Here is a 27,923-nt window from a genome sequence, read left to right as displayed (position 1 = left end):
AGGGGCGCGCGATGGAGAGACCACAACTCCCGGCGTGCGCTGCGCGGGCGGAGACGGCTGTCGCCGTGTTGTTTTCCGCGAGGAGGAGGAGGGAGGGAGGGGGAGGAGGAGGAGGCTGGCCGCCGCCGCCGGGAAAGAAAGGAAGCGGCGGCCGAAGGAGGCGGCGGCGCGGAGATGAGAGGATGGTGGCGGCGGTGACGCGGAAGGAGGATGGAGTCTGGTGAGGCCCGGCCTTGCCCAGGGAGCGGGCGGGGAGCCGGGCGAGGCAGAAATGTTCTCTCTCCTTCTCAGGTTCAGCCCACCAAGCCCCCCTCAAGAGCAGCTGTCCTCAGCCTGGCGTTGAACTCCAACTCCCATCGTCCCCAGCCAGTCCCCGGCAGCGTCAGGCTGGACTTCTTTCCCCCATCATCCTCAGCCGCCTATGGCCCTAGACATTTCCTCCAGACCTCAGTTTACAAATGGGTTGGACTCCGCTCCCATCATCCTCAGCCAACAGAGCTGTTAAAAGAGCTTCCCCAACCTGGTGTCTTCCAGAGGGGTTGGACTCAACTCCCATCATCCCCAGCCAACAGGTCTGTAATGTAAGGGCTTATCCAGCAGGCATCTTCCAGACAGGTTGGATCCTGTTCCCATCATCCTCAGCCAACTGGGCTGCTCAAAGAGCTTCCCCAACCTGGTGTCTTCCAGAGGGGTTGGACTCAACTCCCATCATCCTCAGCCAACAGGGCTGTTAAAAGAGCTTCCTCAACCTAGTGTCTTCCAGGGGGGTTGGAATCCTCCCATCGTCCTCAGCCAACAGGTCTATAATGTAAGGGCTTCCCCAGCAGATACCTTCCGGACAGGTTGGCTTCTGCTCCCATCATCCTCGACCAACAAGTCTGTTTAAAAAGCTTCCCCAACCTGGTATCTTCCAGAGGGGTTGGACTCCTCCCATCATCCTCAGCCAACCAGGCGGTAAGGGCTTCCCCAGTCAGGTATCTTCCATCATCCTCAGCCGTTTAAAGGACTTCCCCGCCTGGTCTCTTCCAGAGGGGTTGGATTCTGCTCCCATCATCCTCAGCCAACAAGACTGCTTAAAGAGTTTTCCCAACCTGGTGTCTTCCTGAGGGTTTCCTCACCCATCATCCTCAGCCAACAAGGCTGTGAAGTGGAAGGATGTGGGTTCCTGAGGGACAAGCAAGGGATAACTGAAAATACACCTATGCTTGTCTATGGGTTAAGTGGGAATTGTTTGAAGATGGAAGAAACTTCCAATAGTTGGAAAGGAAAATGTGACAGGATATCCGTGCTTCTCAAAGAGGTGAATTACGCAGAATTGGGTAAAAGTGCTTTTTCTCTGGGTAATGGCCTGTGAACCCATTTCCCAATCACAACAGGGATATTTAAACTGACTGGCAGGATTTTACTTAGATAAAGTAAAAATGATTTTCTGATAAGAGGTATTGGGTAACAGAGTTTGGGAAGCCCTGCAATAAACAAATAACCACCGAAGAACCTACCGCTGGCTTCAGCTCCATTCTAACTCCAGCACTCAGGTTTTTTTTTTAGGGCTAATAAATTTCATAAACATGACGTGGGCTTTTGGTTTGCTTGTTTTGAATTTCAGCCCAGTGCTTCAGGCAGCTGGGGCAATCTAGGGAAATTCCTAAGCTGACAATCGCAATGCTTATAATTTTATTTATTTGTTTGTTTGTTTGTCAAGCATGTAGAAGATAATAGATATAAGTATATACAAGATTATGAATCCATGAAATGGATACGAATAAATGGGGACATTAGGACAGGGATGGCAGGTACTTATGCACGCCCTTTACAGACCTCTTAGGAATGGGGTGAGGTCAACAGTAGACAGTCTAAGGTTAAAGTTTTGGGGGTTTGGGGAAGGAACCCCAAAGTCGGGTAACACATTCCAGGCATAATTGACCACTCTGTTGCTGAAGTCATATTTTCTGCAATCGAGTTCGCTATGGTTTACCTTAAGTTTGTATCTATTGTGTGCTCTTGTATTGTTGTGGTTGAAGCAGAAGTAGTTGTTGACAGGTAGGAATCTGTAGCAGATAATTTTATGTATTTCGCTTAGGTCAGACTAAAGGCAGTGTAGTTCTAAATTGTTTAATCCCAAAATTCCAACTCTGGTGGCAAAAGGTATTCTGTTGCGAGCAGTGGAGTAGAGGACTGTAATTGTGAAATATCTCTGGACTCGATTGTATTAATGTCAGCAAACACCTGAAGCGTGTAGCCTGAACATGTTGTAATCTGCACCATCTAGTATGGAAAGACAATGTGAGCACTATGGGGGGGAGAGAGAAAGAGAGAGAGAGAGAGAAAGAGGGAGAGAGAGAGAGACTGATGATGGAAGTGAATTTCAAGCAAGTGACCTCTTGACTTCTATTTCAGTCTCCTAGACCCAGTGTGTTAAACCAGTTATTTCCTTACCTTGGGAAATAGATTGTACCAAGGAGAGATTAACAAACTTCCGGTACTGAATGATATTACAGAATGAACAAAGAACTCTGTGAAGTTGTATAAAAAAATAGATTATGTATCACCAATACGGGTTAAGAATTTAGGAGATTGTAGTGTCTAGAAGTGAGAGAGATAGGGGAGAAGAGACAGAGTGGTGTAGTGGTTAAGGCATGAGGCTAGAAACTGGGAAGCTGTCGGTTCTAATCCTGCCTGAGGCAGAAAGAAAGCTGGGTGAATTTGGGCCAGTCCCTCTCTCAATCCCAGGAAGTAGGCTGCAAGGGAAAACCACTTCTGAAATCCTGCCAAGAAAACTGCAGGGACTTGTCCAGGCAATTGCCAGCAGTCAGCACTGACTTGAAAGCACTAAAAATAAAATAAGTGTCTGAAAAACAAAGACAGCTCCATTTATATAACACACTACAGTAAACTTAGCTGGAGGTTATCTGAGTTAAACTATTCCTCTTCAGACCGGGCTGCAACTATTACAGCTGTTTTAGCCAGTGGAGAATACCATAGTGTGCAGTAACGAAAAAATCGTTATTCCCTATGAATGCTTGAGATACACATCATACCTTACTGTTCAGTTGTAAAACGTTTTTCTTCAAATGAACCTGTTAATCTTACATGTCTGGTTTGCATCAACTTCTTTATGTTATAGCATATTTTGAATATTAAACTATGCTGTTTTAAATATCAGAAGCTGCTTTTGTTGATTTGAAATTAATACATTGCATTAAAGTTTTTGTTATTTGAATAGGCTGGAGAGAAGGCTAGTGCAGGATTATAAATATGTAAAATGTGACTACAATTACGAGTACAGTATTGATATTCTTCCTATTCTGTGTAGGGAGTATTTGTATGTGTGGGCACGTGATAGAGGCATAGGGTATGAAGAGAGTTTTCTAGTTAGATAGATCTGGGTGTATACTATAGTAGTTAGAAGGCAGAAAGGTTTGTTGGAATTTTTGCCCACTGTAGAGCCTTCTAAATTCATTTTTAGTTGGAGTTTCAGTGATTTACTATCAGATTCATCTGGTTATAGGCTGCAATTTTCTTAGGAAAAGCATCATTAAGTATATTATTCAGTTCTGTGTAGCAGTACCTAGTGTACTTTCATATAACTACACTGTCTTCCCCCTAGAATCCTAGAGTGACATACAGGCAGTCCTCAACTTATTACAATTCATTTCGGGACCATTCAAAGTTACAATAGCACTGAAAAAAAATGACAAGACCATTTTTCATACTTACGACTGTTGCAGCATCCCCATGGTCACGTGATCAAAACTGAGCCACTGGCAACTGGCTCATATTTATGACGGCTACAGTGTCCCGGGGTCATGTGATCATATTTTGGGACCTTCTGACAAGCAAAGTCAACGGGAAAGGCAGATCCACTTAACAGCCGGGTTATTAACTTAACAATTGCAATGATTTGCTTAACAACTGTGACAAGAAAAGTTGTAAAATGGGGCAAAGCTCATTTAACGAATGTCTCACTTAGCAACATAAATCTTGGGTTCAATTACGGTCATAAGTTGAGGACTACCTGTATTGTCATTTGATGATCGTGATGATTCTAAGCGTCTTCATAGGTTTTGTGATTAAATAAGGTGCCTTTACTTGTTTGGTTCGAAAAGTGAAGCATTTACGAAAAACTAGATTGTGGTCAACCACACAGTGCCAGCAGTTCCTCAGTGCTGTATTCTCAGCACATTTGGGAGGGCTCAGTGGTTAGAGGACTGACTGTCTTTCCTGACAGTTAGAACAATTAATCAGTGGAACAGAAGTTGCCTCCAGAAGTTGTGAATGCCCCAACACTGGAAGTCTGTGAGAAGATGTTGGATAGCTATTTGTCTGAAACGGTATAGGGTTTCCTGCCTAGGCAGGGGGTTGGACTAGAAGACCTCCAAGGTCCCTTCCAACTCTACTATTGTATTGTGGAGACTAAACCTATGTTAGGCTCTGAAGAACAGCAAGCATGCATGTTGCAACCGTTCACTTTTACTGAAAGAGATTTGGGGTAGAGAAAGACACTCTATTCTTTTTGTTTGCAAATTATTCATAATACAGGGTGTCTAGAATCTGTAATTATATTCCGCTTTTTGGTCTTGGGTCAGAGTCTTTGGTCTTGGGCAAATTAACTGTTTTTTAAAATACAGCACTGCACATCAAGTTTTCTCAGGCAGCAGTGTGTAGGTTTAAAAGATGATTCGGTTCCAATGTGAAGTCCTTCCACGCGGTACTTTCAGTCTAGAATTATAGGTATTGAGGTAGCCATAATAATCCTCAGGTGTCAAATTGTGTTGTGGTCCACCGGCGGACTGCGGAGCTGGCAGCAGAGTCGGACAGTGCAGAGGTTGGGGAAGAGTGTGGACCAGTGCTGGAGTCTGGGGAAGGCTCGGACGAGGGCTCTGCATTGGAGGTAGAGAGAGGGCCAAGGACATCTGCTAGTTATTTGCTGCCTCCGGAGCCTCTGGAGTCTGACATCAGTGAGGCAGAAGAACAGCAGGAGCCTGTCCCCAATGTGCGCATGCGCAGAGCTGCCAGAAGGCAAGAACAATTAAGAAAAACAGGGTGGACTCGGGAGCAAGGCTTGGAGATGATTGGCCCCTCCCATAAGACATAAAAGGAGCGCACGGGGCATGAGCTTTTGCAGGAAGCAATTAGTTCATCAGGTCGGTTCAAGCTTTGAGAAGTTCTGTTTGACACTGTGCTGAGTTTGGTCTTGCTCTGCATTTGGCAATTAGGTCTCTGGCCGCCTTCCAAGGGAGATAAGGTGGGTGTTTTATCAACATTCCCCTGAAAGACTGTGGCAACTCGAGCAGACATCTGTCGGAACCTTCACAGACTGTCAGAACAAATTGTGCATTGTAGAGTCATGACCCCAAGCTCTGCCCTTTTGTATTTATGTCTCAAGTACAAAAGATCTTCTGAGGAGCAAAGTTCATGTTGCGACCCATGCTTTATCCCTTGTTCCTTGTAGAGCCTCATGAGGAGGGGAGATAGGGGTAATTCCTCAAATGCTCTAGAAACTACCACAGAGGTCATAGGGCAAAACTGATTCTCTTGACTGGCCAATACAGGGAGTTGGGCTATTGCATAAGGTTTATATATAGCTTATAATGTTTGGCACTTCTTAAGTAACCATGTATTGGATTCTACTGCTGGAGGCATTATCTGTGCCATCAATCCTAGTGATAGATGAAACCAAGGAGCCAACCTTGCATCTTGGCATTTTGGTGCATGAATTATGAGAATTTTATCTACATGCTTGAGACAAGATCATTTTTTAAAGCTGAAATATGAACGTTTAGAATGCTTTCTTCCTTGTTGGAAAAATAATTGGGACTTGGCAAATGGGAGTCTAATCTGAATGATTTTCCTGGAAGGTATTAATGGATCAAAGTTTAGCTCATGGGTGACATCATGGTCCTTGGTGTAGCGTCAATCTGAACTTGCAAGGAGCAGCATAAACATATTTTCAAGCATGAGGAATTCAAATCTAAAATGTCCACATTGTTTTTATTTTATTGACGCAACCTTATTACTCTTTTGAATGCCTTCCAAGAAGCTTGTTCTATTAATGATAATTAATATGCAAGCTACGTGTCACATTCTTTCAGCATTAAAAAAAACCCCACAGCTTTCAAAATATCTTTTATTACTGGTACTACTGAGACTTGAATTAAGCCTCTAGTATCTCAGCACATACTCTAGTAGTTGTAAGTTTTAGGACTCTGGATTTAGGCTTTGCAAAGGAATATGCTGAAAATAAAAGGCATACATCTTTATCCTTTTAAAGCATTTGGGATTTCAGAGGACTCTTTGAGGCCATTTTGCATCTCTTTCAATTATTTGGTTTTGTTTACTTGGTGGAAAGAACTCAAAACAGTTCCAAAAGTGCTTTTTCCAAAAGGCAACTGGACTTTCTTGGGTTTTTTTTTCTTTGAAAATCATTCCCCATTAGTCAGAACTGAAGAAGCTTCTTGGATGAGAAAGCGAAACATTTTCAAAGGGGGAAAAACCCCTAAGAAAGTCCAGTTGCCTTTTGGAGAAAGCACTGTTAGGACCACCAAAACCTGCATGGTTGAGAATTTCCGTAGACAAACTCAAAGCAGTGTTAATCAGTGTATTTAATTCCGCTTTGGATTTCAGCTTACATCAATTCCGGAGGTTCCTTTGGTTTTGCTAAACTAAGGGAGGGAAAATGGGAACGTTAAACATTCACACAGTTTCCCTAACATCTCTTCCAGCTCCATAACCCTTTCCAGAGGGGTAGCTGTGTTGGTTGTATGCTGTAACTGGGGAGGAGTTAGAAGAAGGAACTGACTTTGAAGCAATCTCTTTTAACCCTTCTAGGCAGTTGGGGATCTGGGTCTCAAAGAATTGTTGTTGTTAGTTGCGAAGTCATGTCCAACCCATCACAACCCCATGGACCATGTTCCTCCAGGCCTTCCTGTCCTCTACCATCCCCCGGAGTCCATTTAAGCTCACACAAACTGCTTTGGTGACTCCATCCAGCCACCTCATTCTCTGTCGTCCCCTTTTCCTTTTGCCCTCAATCGTTCCCAGCATTAGGCTCTACTCCAGGGAGTCCTTCATTAGGTGGCCAAAGTATTTGAGTTTCCTCTTTATGATCTGGCCTTCTAAAGAGCAGTCAGGGTTGATCTCCTCTAGGACTGACCGGTTGGATCGCCTTGCAGTCCAAGGGACTTGCAGGAGTCTTCTCCAGCATTTCCCAAAATAGATCAGAGTATTTAATATTTGGCTCTTGCCAAAATAGATCTATTTTCATCATTGTCACACTGTGACAAGCAAATAGCAAAGGTCATTGTCTGATGAAATGTAAGAGGAATTACTTTCAATCTTTTAAAAGCAAATGAGACCTGAGTGCATGTAGGAAACTCAATCCAGGGCAAGATTGCATGTGATTCTTGTGAATTTTGTATGTACATCTCAAAGTCTCTTCCATGGTTACTAATTTGTAATGTTTACTGTGACGTGCAAAATGTAAAAAGAGAGCAAATGAGCAAATCCTCTGTTGTAGAAAAAGTTGCCGGTTCTGGGATTAGTTCTAAAACAAATTCTGTATCTAATATGTAATTATTTGATGTTCCATTTTAACGTACGATATTTGTCATCTTAATTGTATATTGTGCATAAGAACCATGGTGGCGCAGTGGTTAGAATGCAGTATTGCAGGCTAATTCTGCCAACTGCCAGCAGTTCGATCCTGAATGTCTCAAGGTTGACTTAGTCTTTCATCTTTCCGAGGGTGGTAAAGTGAGGACCTAGATTATTGGGGAAAGGAGGCTGATTCTGTAAACAGCTTAAAGGGCTGTAAAGCACTGTCAAGCTGTATATAAGTCTTAAGTGCTATTGTTAGGTAAGGGTAAAGGTTCCTCTCGCACATGCGTGCTAGTCGTTCCCAGCTCTAGGGGGCGGTGCTCATCTCTATTTCAAAGCCGAAGAGCCAGCGCTGTCCGAAGATGTCTCCGTGGTCATGTGGCCGGCATGACTAACACCAAAGGCTCATGGAATGCTGTTACCTTCCAACCAAAGGTGGCTCCTATGTTTCTACTTGCATTTTTACATGCTTTTGAACTGCTAGGTTGGGACAAGTAACGGGAGCTCACTCTGTTACGCGGCGCTAGGGTTTCGAACCGCCAAACGTCCGACCTTTCTGATCAACAAGCTCAGCATCTTAGCCATTGTGCCCACTGCGTCCCTTGCTATTGTTAAAGAAGTGTGTTTATGGACATGTATTCTGTAAATCAGATAAATGTGTATCTAGTTAAAAATATATGAGCATTACTTTAGTTTATTTATTTAGTTTATTATTACTTTATTTTAGTAGATTATTTAGAAGAACTTCCTGAGACAGATGAGCCCGCCTGGATCTTAGGAAGACAGCATCACCTGAAAACAGGTAAATTTGGAATTAAAAAGCTACATATTACTTCTCTGACAATCTCTAAAAGAGTAGAAATCCTTGAAAGGAGACATAATGCAAGGTATTAATTATGAAGGCATTTAAAATAAAAAAAAACAGATTGAGGAAGAACACAGGTCTAAAGGATAAGATTCCAGTTCAGACTTGCCGGATATACTTTGAATTGAGACGAATTAAGCAAGCGGCAGAGGAAAAATAACTCATGTCTACAATGAACTGTCAGATACTGCATTGCCTTTGACGAATGAAAAGGGAATTGGGGGAAAATTCTTCTGAATGCCTGAATGTCTTCTTGGCTCAGTAGAATATGGCATGAATGCAGCATTTGTACTCGTGCCATATTCATGCCAAGTGAGCCTCGGTGGCGCAGTGGTTAGAGTGCAGTACTGCAGGCTACTTCTGCTGACTGCCAGCTGCCTTCAATTTGGCAGTTCAAATCTCACCAGACTCAAGGTTGACTCAGCCTTCCGTCCTTCCGAGGTGGGTAAAATGACAGGTTGTTGGGGGCAAGATGCTGACTCTGTAAACCTCTTAGAGAGGGCTGTAAAAGCACTGTAAAGCGGCATATAAGTCTAAGTGCTATTGCTATTTGTGTTAATCTGTGGTTACTTTTTTCAATTTTTCTAGAAAAATCTAATCTTCTTTCGGACATTGGCTCTCGTCTTTGGTTTACGTACAGAAGAAAATTTTCCCCCATTGGTAAGTTTTGCTTCCTGGCCTGATGAGGTTTTGCCCCTCTCGTTCCCTTCTGTTTGTGAAAACATGATTTCTGTAAGAGCATCAACGAGTCGTTCTGACCAAGAGCTCTTGCCAGTATTAGTAGTGGGGTTTTTTTATTAAAAAAAGGCCTTGGCGATATCTGCTTGTCCCTGATGGAGAGGATTGCTCCAGGTGAAACAGGGCCTAGCTCTAGGCCTGCATCCAGTGAAACCTTCAGAGTCTGACACGGTTGTCTTGAGTGACATAAATACAGGTAGTCCTCAACTTACGACCATATTTGAGCCTGGAATTATGGTCACCATTGATTGTGGTCATTAAATGAGCCACCACGTGACTGGACCTGGTTTTTTGTTTTTGCAGTGGTTAATTACACTGCAGTCACCAAGCAAATCACTTTTAATTGTTAAGCAAATCCATTTTCCCCAGTTGACATTTTTTTTTGCTGGAAAAACAGGAAGTAAACATCGGAAACTGCCCCCCCCCCCCAAAAAAATCAGACTTCATTGTCATGTGAGCACAAGACCCTGCAAGCAGCCATAAAAGTGAGCTGGTGGCCAAGCTCCGGAAATGCAATCACATTACCGCAGGGCATCATAACTTCAAAATTCGGTCATAAATAGCCTTGTGGGTGGATTGGGGGGCTCCATTATATAGCAATAGCACTTAGACTTCTATACTGCTTCACTGTGCTTTTACAGCCCTCTCTGAGCGGTTTACAGAGTCAGCCTCTTGCCCCCAACAATCTGGGTCCCCATTTTACCCACCTCAGAAGGACGGAAGGCTGAGTCAACCCTGAGCCTGGTGAGATTCGAACTGCCAAACTGCTGGCAGGTGGCAGTCAGCAGAAGGAGCCTGCAGTACTGCACTCTAACCCTGGCGCCTCATTATAACTTCAAATGGTCACTGAATGACTGGTTGTAAATTGAGGATTACCTATAAATCCAGAGGTGGGTGGCTAATTTTTTTTACTACCGGTTTGGGTACGCTCCTGCACGCCTGCTACACATCCGGGCACGCGGGCGGAGCCTCCCGCTACCACTACTACCGGTTCGCCCGATCCGGGCCAAATCGGCAGCAACCCACCTCTGCTACGATCATTTAAACAGGTTTTTCCTGTGGGGGATAAACATTGGGGCTGCTGCAGCTGGCTTTCCCCCCTTCCATTTAAAAGTTTACCATCTCTTATCAGTGGTGGGATTCACTTACCTTCGCTACCGGTTTGCAAATGTGAGCGGTCTCGCTTCGCTCACTCGTACCACCTTCTGCGCATGCGCAGGAGCATTTTTATAGTACTGCATATGCGCTCGCAGCGCAACCACGAGCGAACCGGCAGAAGCGGCTGCCGGAACCCACCCCTAATCAGAGAGGAGCCACTTTGGATAGCCAGGAACTCTATTGAACGTATTTGAGGATACTTGGTTGGAAGCCGTGGAAATGGATTGGAAAATGAGGGGTTTGGCCACGTCATGCAAAGGGAGAAACTAAGTTTTTAGTTACTTCACCCTCATTTTAAAATTAGTCACACACCGCACACAAAAAGGATTGTTATCAGCCTTAACGATGCCTTTTTAATATCTCACTGATATTCTTCTGGAGTCTCTATTTCAACCCAGATTTTTATTTCCAGTGATGCTAATTAACCATACAATAATATTTCAGAAGTGGGAAGCTCCATAATAAAAACACTAATTTGGAATTCCGAATTAATATATATATTAATTATATATTAATTATATATATATATATACCAAAAACTCCTCAATCTGGGATTTCTTTCCTCAGATTATTTCTCTTTATTTCTCAAAGTATGCTTCTGACAGGGTTGTTTCTGGTGGGAATATATGGCTGAAATTGAAAATGGCACTACATTTACAGCGTGTGTCTCTGACATGGTTACAAATTTAGGATAATTATGGAGCACAGCTTAAAGAAAAACCATAGCATTCCCTTTTGTGAATGCCCTCGATCTTCTTCCTTGCTTTTCACCAGGCAAAAATGAAATGGCCTGGTTACAAATGGCAGCAGGCAGATACAGATTTTTTTGGGTCCCTGGGGTAAAACTTGGGCTCTTGATCCAAGGAAGTTATGTGCCTTCCATTTTAATGACAAACTAAGCATTTGCTTCTCACTCCCAGGTGGTACAGGTCCTTCGTCAGATGCTGGCTGGGGTTGCATGTTGCGGTGTGGACAGATGATGTTGGCTCAGGCTCTGATCTGTCAACATTTGGGAAGAGGTAAGAGTCTCTCTCTCTCTCTCTTTCCCCCCCTCCCCCTCTCTCTCACACACACCTCTGTCTGTGTCTATCTATCATCTGGTATAGCTGCCCATCTCACAAGCAAGTGACACTTGCTTGTGAGATGGGTATAACAGAAGCGTATAACAGAAGCGTATAACAGAACAAAATCAATATCTAAAATCATTATTAACACATTTTAAAAAAAAAATTACAAAAACAACTAAAATAATATAGCAGATGAAATGATATTAATAGTAATGGACCGACCTCATTAGTTCATCTGTCACTTGTTAAGCTAACAGGGCAGTTGTAAAGTGGCCATAGCAGTTGTTAAGTGAATGCCATCGTGGTTAAATGAACAAATGGTTCACTATGGGCGTGGTTTTGCCAAAAATTGGATGTAAATGCTGGCTTTTGGCCAGACCATCATAAAACATCATGGGATCATGGGATATTATAAGCAGCCATAAAAGCGGCCCAATTGCCAAGCACCTAAAAGTTATGTAACTGCATGGTGTGTGTGAGAGAGAGGGGGGGGGAGGGGGGAGAGACTATTAAAACTTCAAGTTTAGGTTGTAAGTAGATCTGTTGTAACTTTGAAAGGCCACTAAGTGACTAGTAGTATTGAGAATGGCTATTTTCCAGAAAATGAGTGAAGAACAACCCAACCCATAAGAGGTTCCAGAGCTCTTCCAGTATAACGTAGCTGTCCATAACAACACAGCCATTTAGACCTTTCCATTATGGCACCTGCTTAGAAGATAGTCTGCTCTAATGACCTCTGTGGGATTGGCTGAAAGTGCACACAGAGTATTTTATCACCCAGAGATACTACAGGTCACTTAGCAAATCCCACAGAGGTCATTAGAACAGACTGTCTTCTAAGAAGGATTGCAATATACATTTCTTTCTTTGAAGGATCACCTTTAGTTTTTTTGTTCTTTGTGGGAATGTGACATCACATTTAAAAATCTTTTAATATTTTTTTCTTACAGATTGGCAGTGGGAGGAATACAAAAAACAAGCAGAAGAATATAAAAAGATTTTGTGCTGCTTCCTGGACAGAAAAGATTGCTGTTACTCAATTCATCAAATGGGTAAGTGCAGATTTTGAGAGCAATGTGTAGTCCTAATTGTTGTGTCATTTGGAGAGTGTTAGATTAAGGCAAAATCCCATCTGGTGGTGAAATAAAATCAAATGTTGGCAGAAATAACAAAGTAAAAAAATAAAAAGTAAAAATAACCAGAGAAGAATTTGGGCAGAAGAGAAGCCAATGCTGATGTCATACTAGGGAATTCCTCACAGTGTCAGCATGGAATCAAGCCAAGCAAAGTTGTAACAATTTTAATGGATGTGTAGTGAGACTGTGAGTTCTAATCCTACCATGGGCACAAAGCCAATTGGGTGAGGTTGGCCCAGTCATTCTCTCTGAGCCCTAGAAAATGGCAATGGCAAGCTACTTTCAAAAAATTTGCCAAGAAAATTGCAGGGACTTATCCAGGAGTCAAGAATGACTTGAAAGCATACACACACACAAAAATCTAAATTTGCACATTATGCTAAACCATGGTTACAATCACAGTAGTTGGGCTCCCGTATTCCTCTTGGCTCTTGTGGCTGGGTTAAAATGTAAGAGAAAATACACAATTGCAGTCAAAGCAGAAAGCAAAAGTTGAAAACACGTGCCTTGAAATTAAATCACCACCCGCCAGTTAAAATGGACCTCACGAAACTTCATAAAAATCCAAAGTTTATCTGAATAACAGCATTGTCGTTGGTTGATTTTGCTTTGCAAGGAAGCTCCACTGTTTGCAAGAGGTCCTCTAATATTCCTTCCAAATACACCTGTGGTGTCAGTGTGGCAATCCAGCTGCCTTCTTTATTCAGTTCTTAAAATCTGGGCCGAGTTTCAAAAGGGAGGATCCGGTCTCTGAAACACTACGGTCACGCATGATGTGCAGCTTTAGAGCTGATTGTGAGCGGTTTCGGTTGTCTCTTGAAACGGACAGGTTGCCCTGAAATTTTGAAACCCCACGCTTCCGATTTCAAGAGTCTGCTGAAGAGCCTGAGATTAACCGTCTGCACATTTCAAAGGCAGCCCACCATAAAGCGTTTTGCAGGAGACCAAGTGAACTTGAGGGAGGCATCTCTCCCTTGCAAAGCCCAGCAGGCAGTTTGGGAATATCCTTCCATTGTGTGTTACCACAGGCTGGTGGTATACCTGTCCCCATCTTGGCTTCTGCTAAGGCTGGGGGCTGGAGCAGTGGTAGGATTCAAAATTTTCTTACTACCGGTTCTGTGGGCCTGGCTTGGTGCGCGTGGCAAGGGAAGGATAACTGTAAAATCCCCATTCCCTCCCCCACTCCAGGGGAAGGATACTGCAAACTCCCCATTCCCTTCCCACTCCAGGGGAAGGATACTGCAAAATCCCCATTCCCTCCCCACTCCAGGGGAAGGATACTGCAAAATCCCCATTCCCTCCCCACTCCAGGGGAAGGATACTGCAAAGTCCCCATTCCCTCCCCACTCCAGGGGAAGGATACTGCAAAATCCCCATTCCCTCCCCACTCCAGGGGAAGGATACTGCAAAGTCCCCATTCCCTCCCCACTCCAGGGGAAGGATACTGCAAAATCCCCATTCCCTCCCCACTCCAGGGGAAGGATACTGCAAAATCCCCATTCCCTCCCCACTCCAGGGGAAGGATACTGCAAAATCCCCATTCCCTCCCAATCAGCTGGGACTCAGGAGGCAGAAAATAGATGGGGTGGGGCCAGTCAGAGGTGGTATTTACCGGTTCTCCGAACTACTCAAAATTTCTGCTACCGGTTCTCCAGAACTGGTTAGAACCTGCTGAATACTGCCTCTGGGCTGGAGGTTCTTTCTGCTTGACCTCTCAAGGGGTAGATTTCCACTCCCAGAATCCCCCGGCTGGGATGGCTATGCTGAGCATGATGGGAGCTGAATACCGAGAGATCTGCGCATGGACTGTCTCACCCTTCAGCCCACCCAAAGTTTAGCTAAATTACTCGGACACGGGTTAATATTTGCAGACAGTTTTGATCCTGAATCTTTTGAGAGATACGCAAATGTAATATTCCAATAAATTTCCACTTAACGGGCAAATGTCATTTTCTGACATTCTTTATTTTTTGTCTTTTTCTGTTCCTGATCCACACAGCGCAGATGGGTGTTGGCGAAGGGAAATCTATTGGGGAATGGTTCGGACCAAATACTGTTGCCCAAGTACTCAAGTAAGCCAGCATATGTGTATTCTGCAATAGGGGTGTGGGATTTATACAGGTTGTCCTCACTTAACGACGGTTGAAAGTTAGACCCCAAAAGGATATTTATCATTCGCTCTCAGAGTTACAACTGTTGCACTCCTGATCCCACGGTCACGATTGCATTTGGGGGCACCTGTCCACTCTGTCACATTTATAACCAGTTGCAGCATTCTGTGGTCATGTGACCGATTTGAGATGCTTTCTGGGCAATTTCTGGCATTTTTTAGCTGGGCCAGTGGATTCGCTTAACAACCATGTGATTCAGTTAACTGTGGTGACTTGCTTTCTGGCCATTAGAAACATGGTTGTAAAATCAAGCCAGGTCACACTGTGAACTTCTTAACAACCACAATACTTACAACTGGAATTCCATGCTCAGTTGTCATTTAAGTGAGGACTCCCTGTACTTGTAGAGAAAAAGACTTTGGTCCAATGGCTGAAGGACACAAAGACAGCTTAATTTCTTGTGCTTGCATTTGATTCTTATAGTCATCAGCCCATTTTACCATCCTAAAGGTTAACCGTGAAAGATCCATGATCATTTGTAGCTGAACTACCAATTTATTTATTTTTGGCACATCTAAATGTGGTTCCCTGCTTTCTGCAAGCTAAGAATCCTGCGGATGTATTGGGAAAGTGAATCCCTGAATTCCTAGCCACCAAATACCGTATTTGACGCACAGGAGTATAAGATGCACCAAGGTTTTGAAGAGGCAAATTAAAAAAAAAGTTTTTGCACTCTGCAAACCTCTCAAAAACAGCCCGTTTTTCAGGAAACAGGCCCGTTTCTCCCCCCCCCCAAAGGCACAAATAGCCTTTAGGGGGCTTGCAGAGTGCTCCTGGGGGGTGCCCCCCCCAAAACGAGCAAACAATGGCCCATTTTTCACAAAAACGCGCCCGTTTTTTTGTTTAGAAAAATGCATGCATAGCCTTTAGGAGGCTTATAGAGTACTCCTGGGGGTTGGGGGGGGAAAGTAAGCAAAAAGCGGCCCGTTTTACACTCATTTCTGCCCTCCCCAACCCCCAGGAGCTCTCTGAAAGCCTTCTACAGGCTATGCATGGCCATTTTGGTGAAGGGGGCAGGGTTTCGGGAGACATAAAATGCTGAATTCATTGTATAAGACGCACCCAGATTTTCAGCCTCTTTTTTGAGGGAAAAAGGTGCGTCTTATACTCCCCAAAATACGGTACCTCTGGAAAATGCCATCTTAAGGAAGGCAACTCTAAGTGGTTACTTCAAGCTTTATAGTTTGGGTTATAAGTATGCAAAATATTTATACATTGTGTTTATGTTTTCCTTTAACATTTTTTTTTAGTTTATAATATAGCATGCAAAGAAAATGCAAAAGTAAATAAGGAAGTTAGGGAAGAGAAAGGTTTTCTGCTTGTTTATTTGAAAACCTGCTAAAGACCCAAACTTGTTTAATTTCCTCATCAAATATTCTATGTTATTTTGGGGGTCTTTCAGAAATATCACCAAATCATCAGTAAAGGTCTTCAGTTTTGACACTTCCTTCTTAATGTTTATGCCTCTTATTTTTCCCATTTTGTCTGATATCCCTATTCAAAACTTCCAACATCAGGATAAGCAGCAAAGGAGACAAAGGACATCCTTGTCTTGTACCCTTTGGGATTTCGCATAACCCCTAACATAAAATTCCCAGGATGTTAAACATACAGACCCAATTTAAGCTTCTGGGACTTTAAACATAAAGACGCAATTTAAGTTGCCAAAGGCCTTCTTTGCTTCTAAGAATATTAGTGCTGCCTGTTGTTCCTTATGCTAATTGTAAATATTCAATAATATTCAAAACAGTTCTCATGTTGTTCCTTAACTGTCTTTTTGGCAGCAAGTCAGATTCACCTGTAAAACTTTATTTAGTCTTTCTACCAAAACTGCAGCGAATGTGTTTATATTTTGAAGTTTTAAGCTTCTTAAGTTAAAAGCTTATATTTTTAAGCCTTAAGCTCTCTGCTCTGTATCAGAAGCATTGGGAAAGTATTTGAAATGAGATCACTGTTGAGAAACTACCGCAAGCAGGAGGAGGTGTAAGCATTGGAAGGGCTTAGTAATAAGTACAGTTGTCCTTGTCTTACAACAGTTCATTTAGTGGCAATTTGAAGTCATAACGGCACTGAAAAACATGACTTATGACCATCTTTCACACTTATGACTGTTGTGGCATCCTCATGGACAGGTGATTTACATTCAGGTGTTTGACAACTGGTTCATATTTATGACAGTTGGGGTCATGTGACCTTTTGCAACCTTCTGACAAGCAAACGCAATGGGGAACTCAGATTCACTTAACATCCGTGTTAGTAATTTAACAACTGCAGTGATTAACAAATGTGGCCAGAAAAGTCGTAAAATGTGATAAAACTCACGTATTAAATTTCCCATTTAGCAACATAAATTCTGAGCCCAATTGCTGTGGTACTTTGAGGGCTACTTGTATTGCGCACGCTTTTTGACTGACTGCTGTCTTGCTTTATTCAGGAAACTTGCACTCTTTGATGAATGGAATTCCTTAGCTGTTTACGTGTCTATGGACAACACGGTGGTGATTGAAGATATCAGTAAGTTGTTAATCATCATCGGAACCTGAGCAAGATTGAATTCACTTTCATTTAAGCCAGTGTTTCTCAACCTTGGCGACTTTAAGTCCTATGTACTTCAACTCCCAGAATCCCCCAGCCAGCTGGCTGGGGAATTCTGGGAGTTGAAGTACACAGGACTTAAAAGTCGCCAAGGTTGAGAAACACTGATTTAAGCCTCAGTTAGAATCCCGAAAAGGAAAAACACGAGTCTCAAAGCTCGGAAGAATAAATCTCTGGTTCCAGTGATCAATCCAAATGCGATCTGGAAAATATTGTCTGTAGTTACCTAAATTAAAAGGGACGCGGTGACTCAGTGGCTAAGACGCTGAGCTTGTCGATCAGAAAAGTCGGCAGTTCGGCAGTTCGAATCCCTAGTGCCGCATAATGGCGTGAGCTCCTGTTCCTTGTCCCAGCTTCTGTCAACCTAGCAGTTCAAAAGCACGTAAAAAATGCAAGTGGAAAAATAGGAACCACCTTTGGTGGGAAGGTAACAGCATTCTGTGCACCTTCAGCATTTAGTCATGCCGGCCACATGACCACGGAGACGTCTTCGGGCAGCGCTGGCTCTTCGGCTTTGAAATGGAAATGAACACCGCCCCCTAGAATCAGTAACGGCTAGCATATATGTGCGAGGGGAACCTTTATCTTTTACCCGCATTAAAATTCCTTTTTAAAATCCTTGTTTAAAAGGATTTAGCTTACAACAAACGGAACAAGAGAAGAATAGAGTCATCAGGATGAAGCCTCTTATTTTTCACCTTTGTGAAATATGTGTGTAGGGAATCTTTACCTTTACCTTTCTCAAACTAAGGTTCACTCCACATAGAACATGTAAATAGTAACAGAAACAGACTCTCCTTATTTATCCAAGTCTTAAAATGCCTCTGTTTGATATTCATAGCTTTCCTGACTTCCTTAATTGTAGGGAGAACCACTACAATTTTCTTAATTCTGGGTTCTTTCTCCAAAAAAGAAGGTTTGTCCTAACCAACAAATCCCTGTGCATATGGAATTTCTCACATTTCACAAATGAGCAGAACGGTCTGTTTCAGATTTATTTTCTTCATAAACTGTGGGACATAGGCTGAAAATATTTCTAATTGCAAGGTAATAGTCTTTGGCCACTGACAAAATAATAGGGAATTGAGGAATAAGGGTTTCTTTTCTTTCTTTCTTTTTTCTATCCTTTTTACCAGGAAAAATGTGCCGGGCCCCACCTCAGGGTTGCCCCAGGTCTCACTGCAGTTCACTGTCCTATAGGAGCTCCATCAACCCAGCCAAGACCCTGGGAGCTCCCGGTGGTAGTTGGAAGCCTCTGTTGCTGATCGTGCCCCTTCGCCTGGGGATAAACCACATCAATCCGGTTTATGTCGACGCTTTTAAGGTAGAGCGCTACGGCAGAAGTTGTGGAGGAGCTGGTTGGCTTAAGGAAGGATCTCAGCCATAAGAGATCAATTGTTTTATTAGACACGGACACACACACACACATACAGTATGCGCATGCACACACAAACACCCCACAGGTGGTATTCAGCAGGTTCTGACCAATTCTGGAGAACCAGTAGCGGAAATTTTGAGTAGTTCGGAGAACCGGAGCCGGTCATCTCTGACTGGCCCCGCCCCATCTATTCTCTGCCTCCCGAGTCCCAGCTGATCGGGAGGAAATGGGGATTTTGCAGTATCCTTCCCCTGCCACGCCCACTAAGCCATGCCACCCTATCAAGCCAGGCCCACAGAACCGGTAGTAAAAGAATTTTTGAATCCCACCACTGAAACACACATGTCATAAGAATAACCATGAAAACATTGAAACGGCCTGGATGGTCCAGAGTAGTAATTGACAAATTTTTCTATTGCCAAGCAAGTGAATTTTGCCCCATTTTGCAACCTTTTCTTGCCACTGTTGTTAATCACTGCAGCTGTTAAATCAGTAAGATGGCTGCTAGGTGAATCTGGCTTCCCCATTGGCTTTGCTTATCAGAAGGTCGCAAAAGGGGATCACATGACACCCCGGGACACTGCAACCGTCATAAGTATGAGTCAGTTGCCAAGCATCTGAATTTTGTTCTTGTGACGTGGGGATGCTGCAATGGTTGTAAACGTGAAAAACGGTTGACAAGTCACTTTTTTCAGTACCATTATAAGTTTGGTCCCCAAACAAACTGTTGTAAGTTGAGGACTATCTGTACTAGAAAAATGAACATACCTGATCATGGTTTTACTTAGCGCTAGCAATAGCACTTAGATATTATATACCGCTTCACAGTGCTTTACAGCCCTCTCTAAGCGGTTTACAGAGTCAGCGTGTGGCCCCTAACAATCTGGGTCCTCATTTTACCCACCTCAGAAGGATGGAAGGCTGAGTCAAACCTGAATCGGTGAGATTTGAACTGCCAAATTGCAGTCAGCCGGCAGTCAGCAGAAGTAGCCTGCAGTACTGCATTCTAACCACTGGGCCACCGTTTCATGAAAATGCTGAAATTGTATCAGAATTTAGGCCATCTTTAAAATACACAGTTTTAAGTTAATTCTGAGGTTCCATTAGCTCTTTGTTGCTTAATTTCTAATACACATAATCCTTTATATTCTGAATGCACAGTTAAGTAATATGTATATTTTATTACGGTCATCAACCAGCAAAAGACAAGAATCTATTTGCAATAATATTAAAAGATCATACCAATAACAATAGTAAATAGTAACAACCATAACAATAACACACATTGTATCATACAGTTTAGATCGTGCCCGTGTGTACTTGATGGATAAGTGGATAGGTATGAGTATAAGGTACATAATGGCTCAGTGGCTAAGACGCTGAGCTTGCCAATCAGAAAAGTTGGCAGTTCGGCGGTTCGAATCCCTAGCGCTGCGTAACGGAATGAGCTCCTGTTACTTGTCCCAGCTTCTGCCAACCTAGCAGTTCAAAAGCACATAAAAAGGCAAGTAGAAAAATAGGAACCACCTCTGGTGGGAAGGGAACTACGTTCTGTGCGCCTTCAGCATTTAGCCATGCCAGCCACATGATCATGGAGACGTCTTCGGACAGCGCTAGCTCTTTGGCTTTGAAATGGAGATGAGCACCACCCCCTAGAGTCAGGAACAACTAGCACATATGTGCGAGGGGAACCTTTACCTTTATGAGTATAAATATAGATTCTCTAAAAATTGTTCGAGATAGTTACGAAAAATTGGTACAAGAAAACATCTTTAGTCCTGCAACTGAATTTTTCCTGGTGGTCATTGCAGCAGCACAGAATTTTGCTACTGCAAGCGTAGTAGCCGGGATTGTGTCCCGGAGGAGATAGTCTACATTAAAAACTGTCTGCCCTCGCTAATAATCTCTCTAGTAAGGGGAGAAAGAATATGCATTGACCCAAAAGCACTGGGTGTCACTCACAGTGCTATAAGACACGCGTGATATCTTTGACTTCTCCTTTACCACAGATACATACTCGCAGTTAAGCAATTGTGTAGTTCCGAGGCTAGTGACGTTTTTGCAAGTGGGAAATGTAACTTATTTCTGCTTTCTGCAGACATGGCAGGTTATAATGTTCAGCTCTTTCTTTGGCTTTTTGGCAGGGTTTGGGGGGGGGGTATTGAAAAACGTTAGCAACCGGTTCTCTGCCCAGTTGCTGAGTGGGCGTGGCCATGGTGGGCGTGGCCTCCTGCACCACAGCGAGGAGTGTGTGTGTGTTTTCGCCCTTCCCAGGCTTCAGAGGCTTTCCCCGAGCCTTCTGGGAGGCTCATTTTTTGCCCTCCCAGAGCCTCCGTGGGGGCCCTGCACTTACTTGGCATGATGAATGGGCCACATGGAGACTCCGGGGAGGGGAGGGATGGGGGCGGGGGGCAGCCGATCCTTGAAACAACCGATTCGGCAAACTGGATGCAAAATTAACATCTGGTTGGCCCCAACCTGTGCAAACTGGCTGAATCCCACCCCTGGTGTGGGCAGATCTTAAATAGATGTGAGAAGCCAGCCAGGAGCTTAAGGCATCTAAAAAAGATGTGGAGACTTTGGAGAGAGTGCAGAGAAGAGCAACAAAGAGGATTAGGGGACTGGAGACTAAAACATGAGAAGAACGGTTGCAGGAACTGGGTATGTCTAGTTTAATGAAAAGAAGGACTAGGGGAGACATGATAGCAGTGTTCCAATATCTCAGGAGCTGCCACAAAGAAGAGGGAGTCAAGCTATTCTCCAAGGCACCTGAGGGTAGGATAAGCAATGGGTGGAAACTAATCAAGGAGAGAAGCAACTTAGAACTGAGGAGAAATTTCCTGACAGTTAGAACAATTAATCAGTGGAACAGAAGTTGCCTCCAAAAGTTGTGAGTGCCCCAACACTGGAAGTCTTTAAGAAGATGTTGGATAGCCATTTGTCTGAAACGGTATAAGGTTTCCTGCCTAGGCAGGGGGTTGGACTAGAAGACCTCCAAGGTCCCTTCCAACTCTACTATTGTATTATTGTATTGTATTGTATTTTCCAACTTATTTTTCCAGGAAAACAGAAATGTCCCGCCTCTGTAATTCTGTGATTTGAGTATCTTTCTTTAGAAAACAGGTGGGGGGTAATGCTTTACTGGTCCTGGTCTAGCTCAAAATAAGCAGATGTTGACCTGGAAGGAACTAGGTAATAAGCTGCCTTGAATTCCGTTGCTGAAGGAAAGAAGTACAAACAGTATATTTGTGGGACAGTAAATATATATTTTTTTTCTTTCTCCTTTGGATCTTTAGGAATGCTTTAAGATGCCACAATCTTTAGGAGCTTTAGGAGGAAAACCAAACAATGCCTACTACTTTATAGGATTTCTGGGTAAGGAAAAACAAAGCTGTTGCAATAGTTCCATTGAAGAATTCTTCTAAACCTGAAATAGCAAATGGGAAGAACTCCAGGGAAAAGAGAAATCACAGTAAAGAGCTTATACCGAAGATTGGAATCCATTCTTGTGCCTTGTAGGGAAGATTCACACAAGCCATATTCATCTCAGCTTGTTTCTTAGCTGAAGAGAGGAGTACTCTAGGACTTGATTTGAAGAATGACGCCCCCGCCCCCTTCCCCTTTATATGGAAATCCAGATTTGGGGCCGTAGCAGATCCTGGAGTTTAGGTGGAGAACTGCAGTGCGAAGCTGCCTGTTTTTCAGTTCCACTCACGGCTACCCAAGCCCTTTCTTGCTTCTTTCTTGTAGGAAATGAATTGATCTACCTGGACCCTCACACCACTCAGGTCTTTGTAGATTCGGATGAGAGTGGTGCAGTGGATGACCACAGCTTCCACTGCCAGCAGGCCCCCCACCGGATGAAGATAATGAATCTCGATCCCTCTGTAGCTTTAGTAAGTATCGTGATGGGGTGTTGTGGTCTGCCGGCGACCTGCGGAGCTGGCAGCAGAGTCAGACAGTGAGGAGGTTGGGGAGGAATATGGGTCAGTCCTGGAGTCTGGGGAAGGCTTGGACGAGGACTCTGCGTCGGAGGCAGAGAGGGGGCCAAGGCCATCTGGGAGTTATGTGCTGCCTCCGGAGCCTCCAGAGTCAGATATCAGTGAGGCAGAGGAACAGGGCAGCCTGTTCCCAGTGCACGCATGCGCAGAGCTCTCAGAAGGCAAGAACAGTTAAGACAAAAGGGGCAACTCGGGAGTAAGGCTTGGAGATGATTGGCCCCTCCCATAAGACATAAAGGAGGAGCAAAGGCACATGAGCCTTTGCAGGAAGCAACCTTGTTCGTTCTGGTCAGTTTAAATTCTGAAGCTCTGTTTTGTCTCTGTGCTCCATGTGGCCTTGCAAATCTAATTGGCAATTAGGTCTTTTCAAGAGAGATAAAGGTGGGTGCTTATCAGCCTTATCCCGAAAGACTGTGGCAGACTTCTGTCGGACTCTTTACAAACTATTTGTGACTCATTACAGGCTGAGAATGAACATAATTCACAGCCGTTGAAATAAAAAGAGGGCTTTGGGGACTAAGTGTGTGCTTTTTACTGTCTCAGGAAGCCTAGGTCAGAACATGGGGTGTAGTGAGGACACACACACTCCCTGTCCCTTCCCCCTGAAGAATGTGCCTTGTTCAGGCTGCTGATTACATTTTCAATGTTGGAATTGTGATAAATGGTTAAACGTAGTCATTAGGCCAGGACTCTTCAAACTTAGCAACGTCATCTCCCCAGCCAGCCACAATTCTGGGAATTGAAGTCCACAAATTTATAAAGTTGCCAAGTTTGGAGACCCCTGTTTTAGACAGTTATACAACAGATTAACCTATAACCTAGTATACCTGTTTGGACAGTGTATTATATACATTGAGCTGCTGTGATTTGTAAAAAAGGCATCTTGGATAGACCAAGCAATAGCTTAGCATGCCTTGTGAACACAATTCATGTGTATTTTGGCTTAGTCCTTACTGAGATGAGAAGCCACTCTGAATCTCTTCCGATGTTTTGTGAGCGTTTTGTATCAGCACCTGAGTTTATTGTTTCAAGGATGCCTAATAATGATGACTTAATGCCCTCCTGAGCTAATTGGAAAGAATGTATAGTGACCAGATGTTGCTATCATTGGATTATTCCTTGTTTTTCCTTTCTAATATTCTTCAATTGTTACAGGGATTCTTTTGTAAAGAAGAAAAGGACTTTGATAACTGGTGTAGCTTTGTACAAAAGGCAAGTATTAGGAAAGACAAATTATTATCATTTCTTGTTTTGTGTTTAACAGATTTACTAGTAGAAGGATTGATAATAACCTGAGGGATAGAAAGATTGAAAGAGAGAGATGCCCCCAGCTCTGATACATATTTGATGTTTGTTTATTCCATTGAACTGAATGGTGTTATAATTATTTTGTTGTTGTTTCTTTGCTGTGCTGATATTTTTTCTAAACTTGTCTTCTTGAAGAGGGCCTTGTAAGCCTTCTGATCTTTTGTGCGCTTAATATATATGGCCTTGTAAGCCTTCTGATCTTTTGTGCGCTTAATATATAATATATATCGGCTGGTTCGAATCCCTAGCGCCGCATAACGGAGTGAGCTCCCGTTACTTGTCCCAGCTTCTGCCAACCTAGCAGTTCGAAAGCAGGTAAAAAATGCAAGTAGAAAAATAGGGACCCCCTTTGGTGGGAAGGGAACAGCGTTCTGTGAGCCTTTGGTGTTGAGTCATGCCGGCCACATGACCACGGAGACGTCTTCGGACAGTGCTGGCTCTTCAGCTTTGAAACAGAGATGAGTACCACCCCCTACAGTCAGGAACGACTAGCACAGATGTGCGAGGGGAATCTTTACCTTTACCTTACTTTCTAAACACGGGTTTCCATTGGCCTGGAAATTCATTTGTTCCCTGCCTTTTAATGCCTTCCATTTGGTATTTAAGAATGAGAAGTAAACAGCATAGTGAATTTGAACTTTTGATGCCAAAAATAGCTCAAGTGATAAATACTTAATTTTGGATTATATTTTTTTCATACAAAATGTAAAAAAGGATTAACATAGAAAGGGCAGGGAAGTAATGGTTTATATTCCCCAGCTGTTGAATATTCAGCACGGTGTTTTGAAGGGTTGAATGGCTAATACATTTTAAGGGCTGCAGTTTACAAATGACATTTCTTCCCTCCCAGGAGATACATAAGAAGCAGAGTCTACGAATGTTTGAGCTGGTTCAGAAGCACCCACCACACTGGCCCCCTTTCATACCTCCCACAAAACCAGAAGTCACCACCACCGGAGCAGGTAGGGAGGGTGTTTCATCACTTCCTCCATTGTGCTGCGCGGCTGTGATCTGTGTTATTTTGTCCACACAATATGCTCTCACAGCCTTAACTTAGAATTGATTCATTGCCTGCATTTGCGCAAAGTGCCCGATTGCAAAAGAACCTGAATTTTAGCATGTGGTGTGAATAAATCCCCAAGGATTAGAAGTGACCTATTTGGACACTTGGCCCCAAGGAGTAAATTTCTGAACGGCAGCTCCTTAAAGCAGTGGCATACCCCTCGGAAGAGAGACCCCAATTGTGGGTGGGCGCTACTTTCATGCTCTGAAGCAACCTTTGGGAATCAAGGCCAAAGTTTGCTCACTTGCTTGAGCAAACTACTTGTCCATTTCTTCTGGATCAAAAAATGGATCAATTGGGGTGAAGTCAATATTAAGCAAAAGGGACGCAGTGGCTCAGAGGCTAAGATGCTGAGCTTGTGAATCAGACGTTCGGCAGTTTGAATCCCTAGTGCCGCGTAATAGAGTGAGCTCCCGTTACTTGTCCCAGCTTCTGCCAACCTAGCAGTTCGAAAGCATGTAAAAAATAGGGACCACCTTTGGTGGGAAGGTAACGGCGTTCCATGCGCCTTCGGCCTTGAGTCATGCCAGCCACATGACCACGGAGACGTCTTCGGACAGTGCTGGCTCCTCGGCTTTGAAACGGAGATGAGCACTGCCCCCTACAGCCGGTAACGACTAGCACATATGTGCGAGGGGAGCCTTTACCTTTACAACATGAAGCATCTGCGACACCTTGTAGGCATATTTTTGCCATAACAGAAAGGACTGTAAGGGTGTGTTCTTGTGGCCAGCTAAGCTATGCTGGGAGAGGTCATCTGCAATCTCTGATGGGTTGATTTGTTCCTCACGCATTTGCTTTCCAACAGCCATTCTCCATCCAACTTCTCACACACAAGTAGTCCTCAACTTACAACAGTTCATTTAGTGACCAACATTACAACGGTTGGGGAAAAAAGTGACTTATGGCCATTTTTCACCCTTAACGACCGTTGCAGCAACCCCATGGTCACAATTTGGATGCTTGGCAACTGCTTCATATTTATGATGGCTGCAGTGTCCCAGGGTCACGTGTTCTCCTTTTTGTAGCCTTCTGACAAGCAGAGTCAGTGGGGAAACCAGGTTCACTTCACCACCCAATTACTAACTTAACAGGGAACTAACAGAACTGCAGAGGTTCCCTTAACAACTGTGGCAAGAAAGGTGGTCAAATGGGGTGAAATTCACTGAACAAAGAAACTTTGGACTCCATTGAGGTTGCAAGTCGAGGACTATCTATAGCTGGGATGACAAACCCATGGCACGCATGACAGAGGTGGCACGCAGAGCCCTTTCTGCTGGCACACATGCCATTGCCCCCTGTCAGATCTCCGTGGCGTTTCTTTCACGAGCTTCTGTTTCCCTGCAGACGATGAAACGGAAACTCACAAAAGAAACTCACAAAAGATCTTAGCCCGGTCCCGCTGGTTTTCAGGTCTCTTCTGCGCATGCACGCATATCAGGACAGGCATGTCCACACATTTCGGTGGTGAAATTCAATTTTATTTACTACCGGTTCTGTGGGCGTGGCTTGGTGGGCGTGGCAGGGGAAGGATACTGCAAAATCCCCCTCCCCTCCCGATCAGCTGGGACTCGGGAGGCAGAGAATAGATGGGGGCGGGGCCAGCCAGAGGTAGCATTTACTGGTTCTCCAAACTACTCAAAATTTCCTCTACCAGTTCTCCAGAACCTGCTGAATTTCACTCCTGGCACACACCTTTCAGTTTGGGCATGCAAGTGTGTGCAGTTTGGGCCCTCTGTGTCTAAAAACCATCACTGACCCGTAGTTAGGAGTGCCGTTTTGGGCATTCCCGGCCCCGGGGTCACCAGCTTGACAAAACTTGAACGGGGAGGTTTTTTTTGATAAGACCGAACCTATTTTTACAAAGAATTTTACAGTTTCTCTTTTTTTTCACAGAGCTCATTGACTCCACGGATAAACTGTTTGAAATGGAAGAAGAGTTTGAGATCTTGAGCGTATGAAGGCAACCTGGCGGGGAAGAAAACCACAGCGCCTTTCTCACCCTGAAGTGCCTGACTGTGAACAGACACAAGACCTCAGGAGAACAGTTCCCCCCCAAAAAAGCACTTCTTGAGAAGGGCATGGAGCCTGGCTCCCTAGCCCCTGTGTTTGTGTCCCCCCCTCCATTCCCCTCCTCCCCACTTTTCCGCAAGGAAAAAACCTTGCCTGAAGAAGAGCTCTCGGAAAACCCCAAAGCAAAAACCGGCTCGTCGTATTGCTGGGAACGGTCTTGCCAGCCTCCACAACAGCTGGATGGTAATTATCATATAATGCAATAGCTTTGCTCACGCGGAAGGCATGACCTTATGCGAGGAGAACACTCACCTCTTGTTCCTTCACATGGACAATTTTTTAAAGGCGTCAATGTCATTGCCTTGTTTCCTTTTTCAACAATACGGGGGAAACCCCGTGCTTTTATTCAGTCTCTTCACATTTCTTTGCCACTGCACTTGGAAACTCCCTCCCCAAAGTGTTTTTAATGGAAGGACGCGTATAAAATGTGCAATTTTTCAGGAAAAAAAAAACCCCGTTTCTTGTTTCTAGGAAATACATTAATAAGCAGAGGACTTGGGAGGCAACCTTTCAACTCCTCCCGTGTTCTTGCAACATACAGAAGGTCTCTTTATAATTATGACGACCCCCTTTTTCACTTTGACTTTAACTTCAAATCATTATTAAACCTCTTTTGCTCCTGAGTAAAAGAAAACATGTTTTTTGTTTCAACTGTATCTTATTTATTTTAAATTAAACATTTACATGTTTCCCCTTGTGAAGAGCACTTTATTTGTGCATCTCATTCCTTAACTATTGAATAGGTTGGATGCCAGTTTGGGGAGTTGGAGCTTT

At 43.8% G+C, this 27,923-nt stretch overlaps 2 protein-coding genes across 3 annotated transcripts in view; both read left to right on the top strand.

Annotated features, from left to right (window-relative positions):
* Nucleotides 1-27,923, top strand: part of RAB39B (RAB39B, member RAS oncogene family) — a 404,112-nt gene that overhangs the window by 261,958 nt on the left and 114,231 nt on the right. The gene's annotated exons all lie outside the window — the stretch shown is intronic.
* On the top strand, nt 83-27,838 carry ATG4A (autophagy related 4A cysteine peptidase). 2 transcript variants are annotated; one of them, XM_081964018.1, is made up of 13 exons: nt 83-220; nt 8,327-8,398; nt 9,050-9,121; nt 11,278-11,376; nt 12,375-12,476; nt 14,560-14,632; nt 17,166-17,245; nt 18,463-18,650; nt 22,001-22,079; nt 22,455-22,600; nt 23,861-23,917; nt 24,864-24,975; nt 26,973-27,838. In XM_081964018.1, the coding sequence occupies exons 1-13, from the start codon at nt 211-213 to the stop codon at nt 27,035-27,037; spliced, it is 1,155 nt and encodes a 384-aa protein (XP_081820144.1). In that variant the 5' UTR covers nt 83-210; the 3' UTR covers nt 27,038-27,838. The 2 variants fall into 2 exon arrangements, with proteins under 2 accessions (XP_081820144.1, XP_081820143.1); XM_081964017.1 differs by having other exon boundaries at nt 8,324-8,398.

This window comes from Natrix helvetica, assembly GCF_964273705.1.
Source record: "Natrix helvetica genome assembly, chromosome: 11".
NCBI classification, from domain to species: domain Eukaryota; kingdom Metazoa; phylum Chordata; class Lepidosauria; order Squamata; family Natricidae; genus Natrix; species Natrix helvetica.
This window is presented reverse-complemented; position numbering and strand designations above follow the sequence as displayed.

Coding starts and splice junctions, on each gene's coding strand:
- ATG4A (XM_081964017.1), top strand. Junction 9,122..11,277: donor AAGAAAATTTTCCCCCATTG/GTAAGTTTTGCT, acceptor TCTCACTCCCAG/GTGGTACAGGTCCTTCGTCA. Junction 18,651..22,000: donor TTTATGTCGACGCTTTTAAG/GTAGAGCGCTAC, acceptor TTGGATCTTTAG/GAATGCTTTAAGATGCCACA.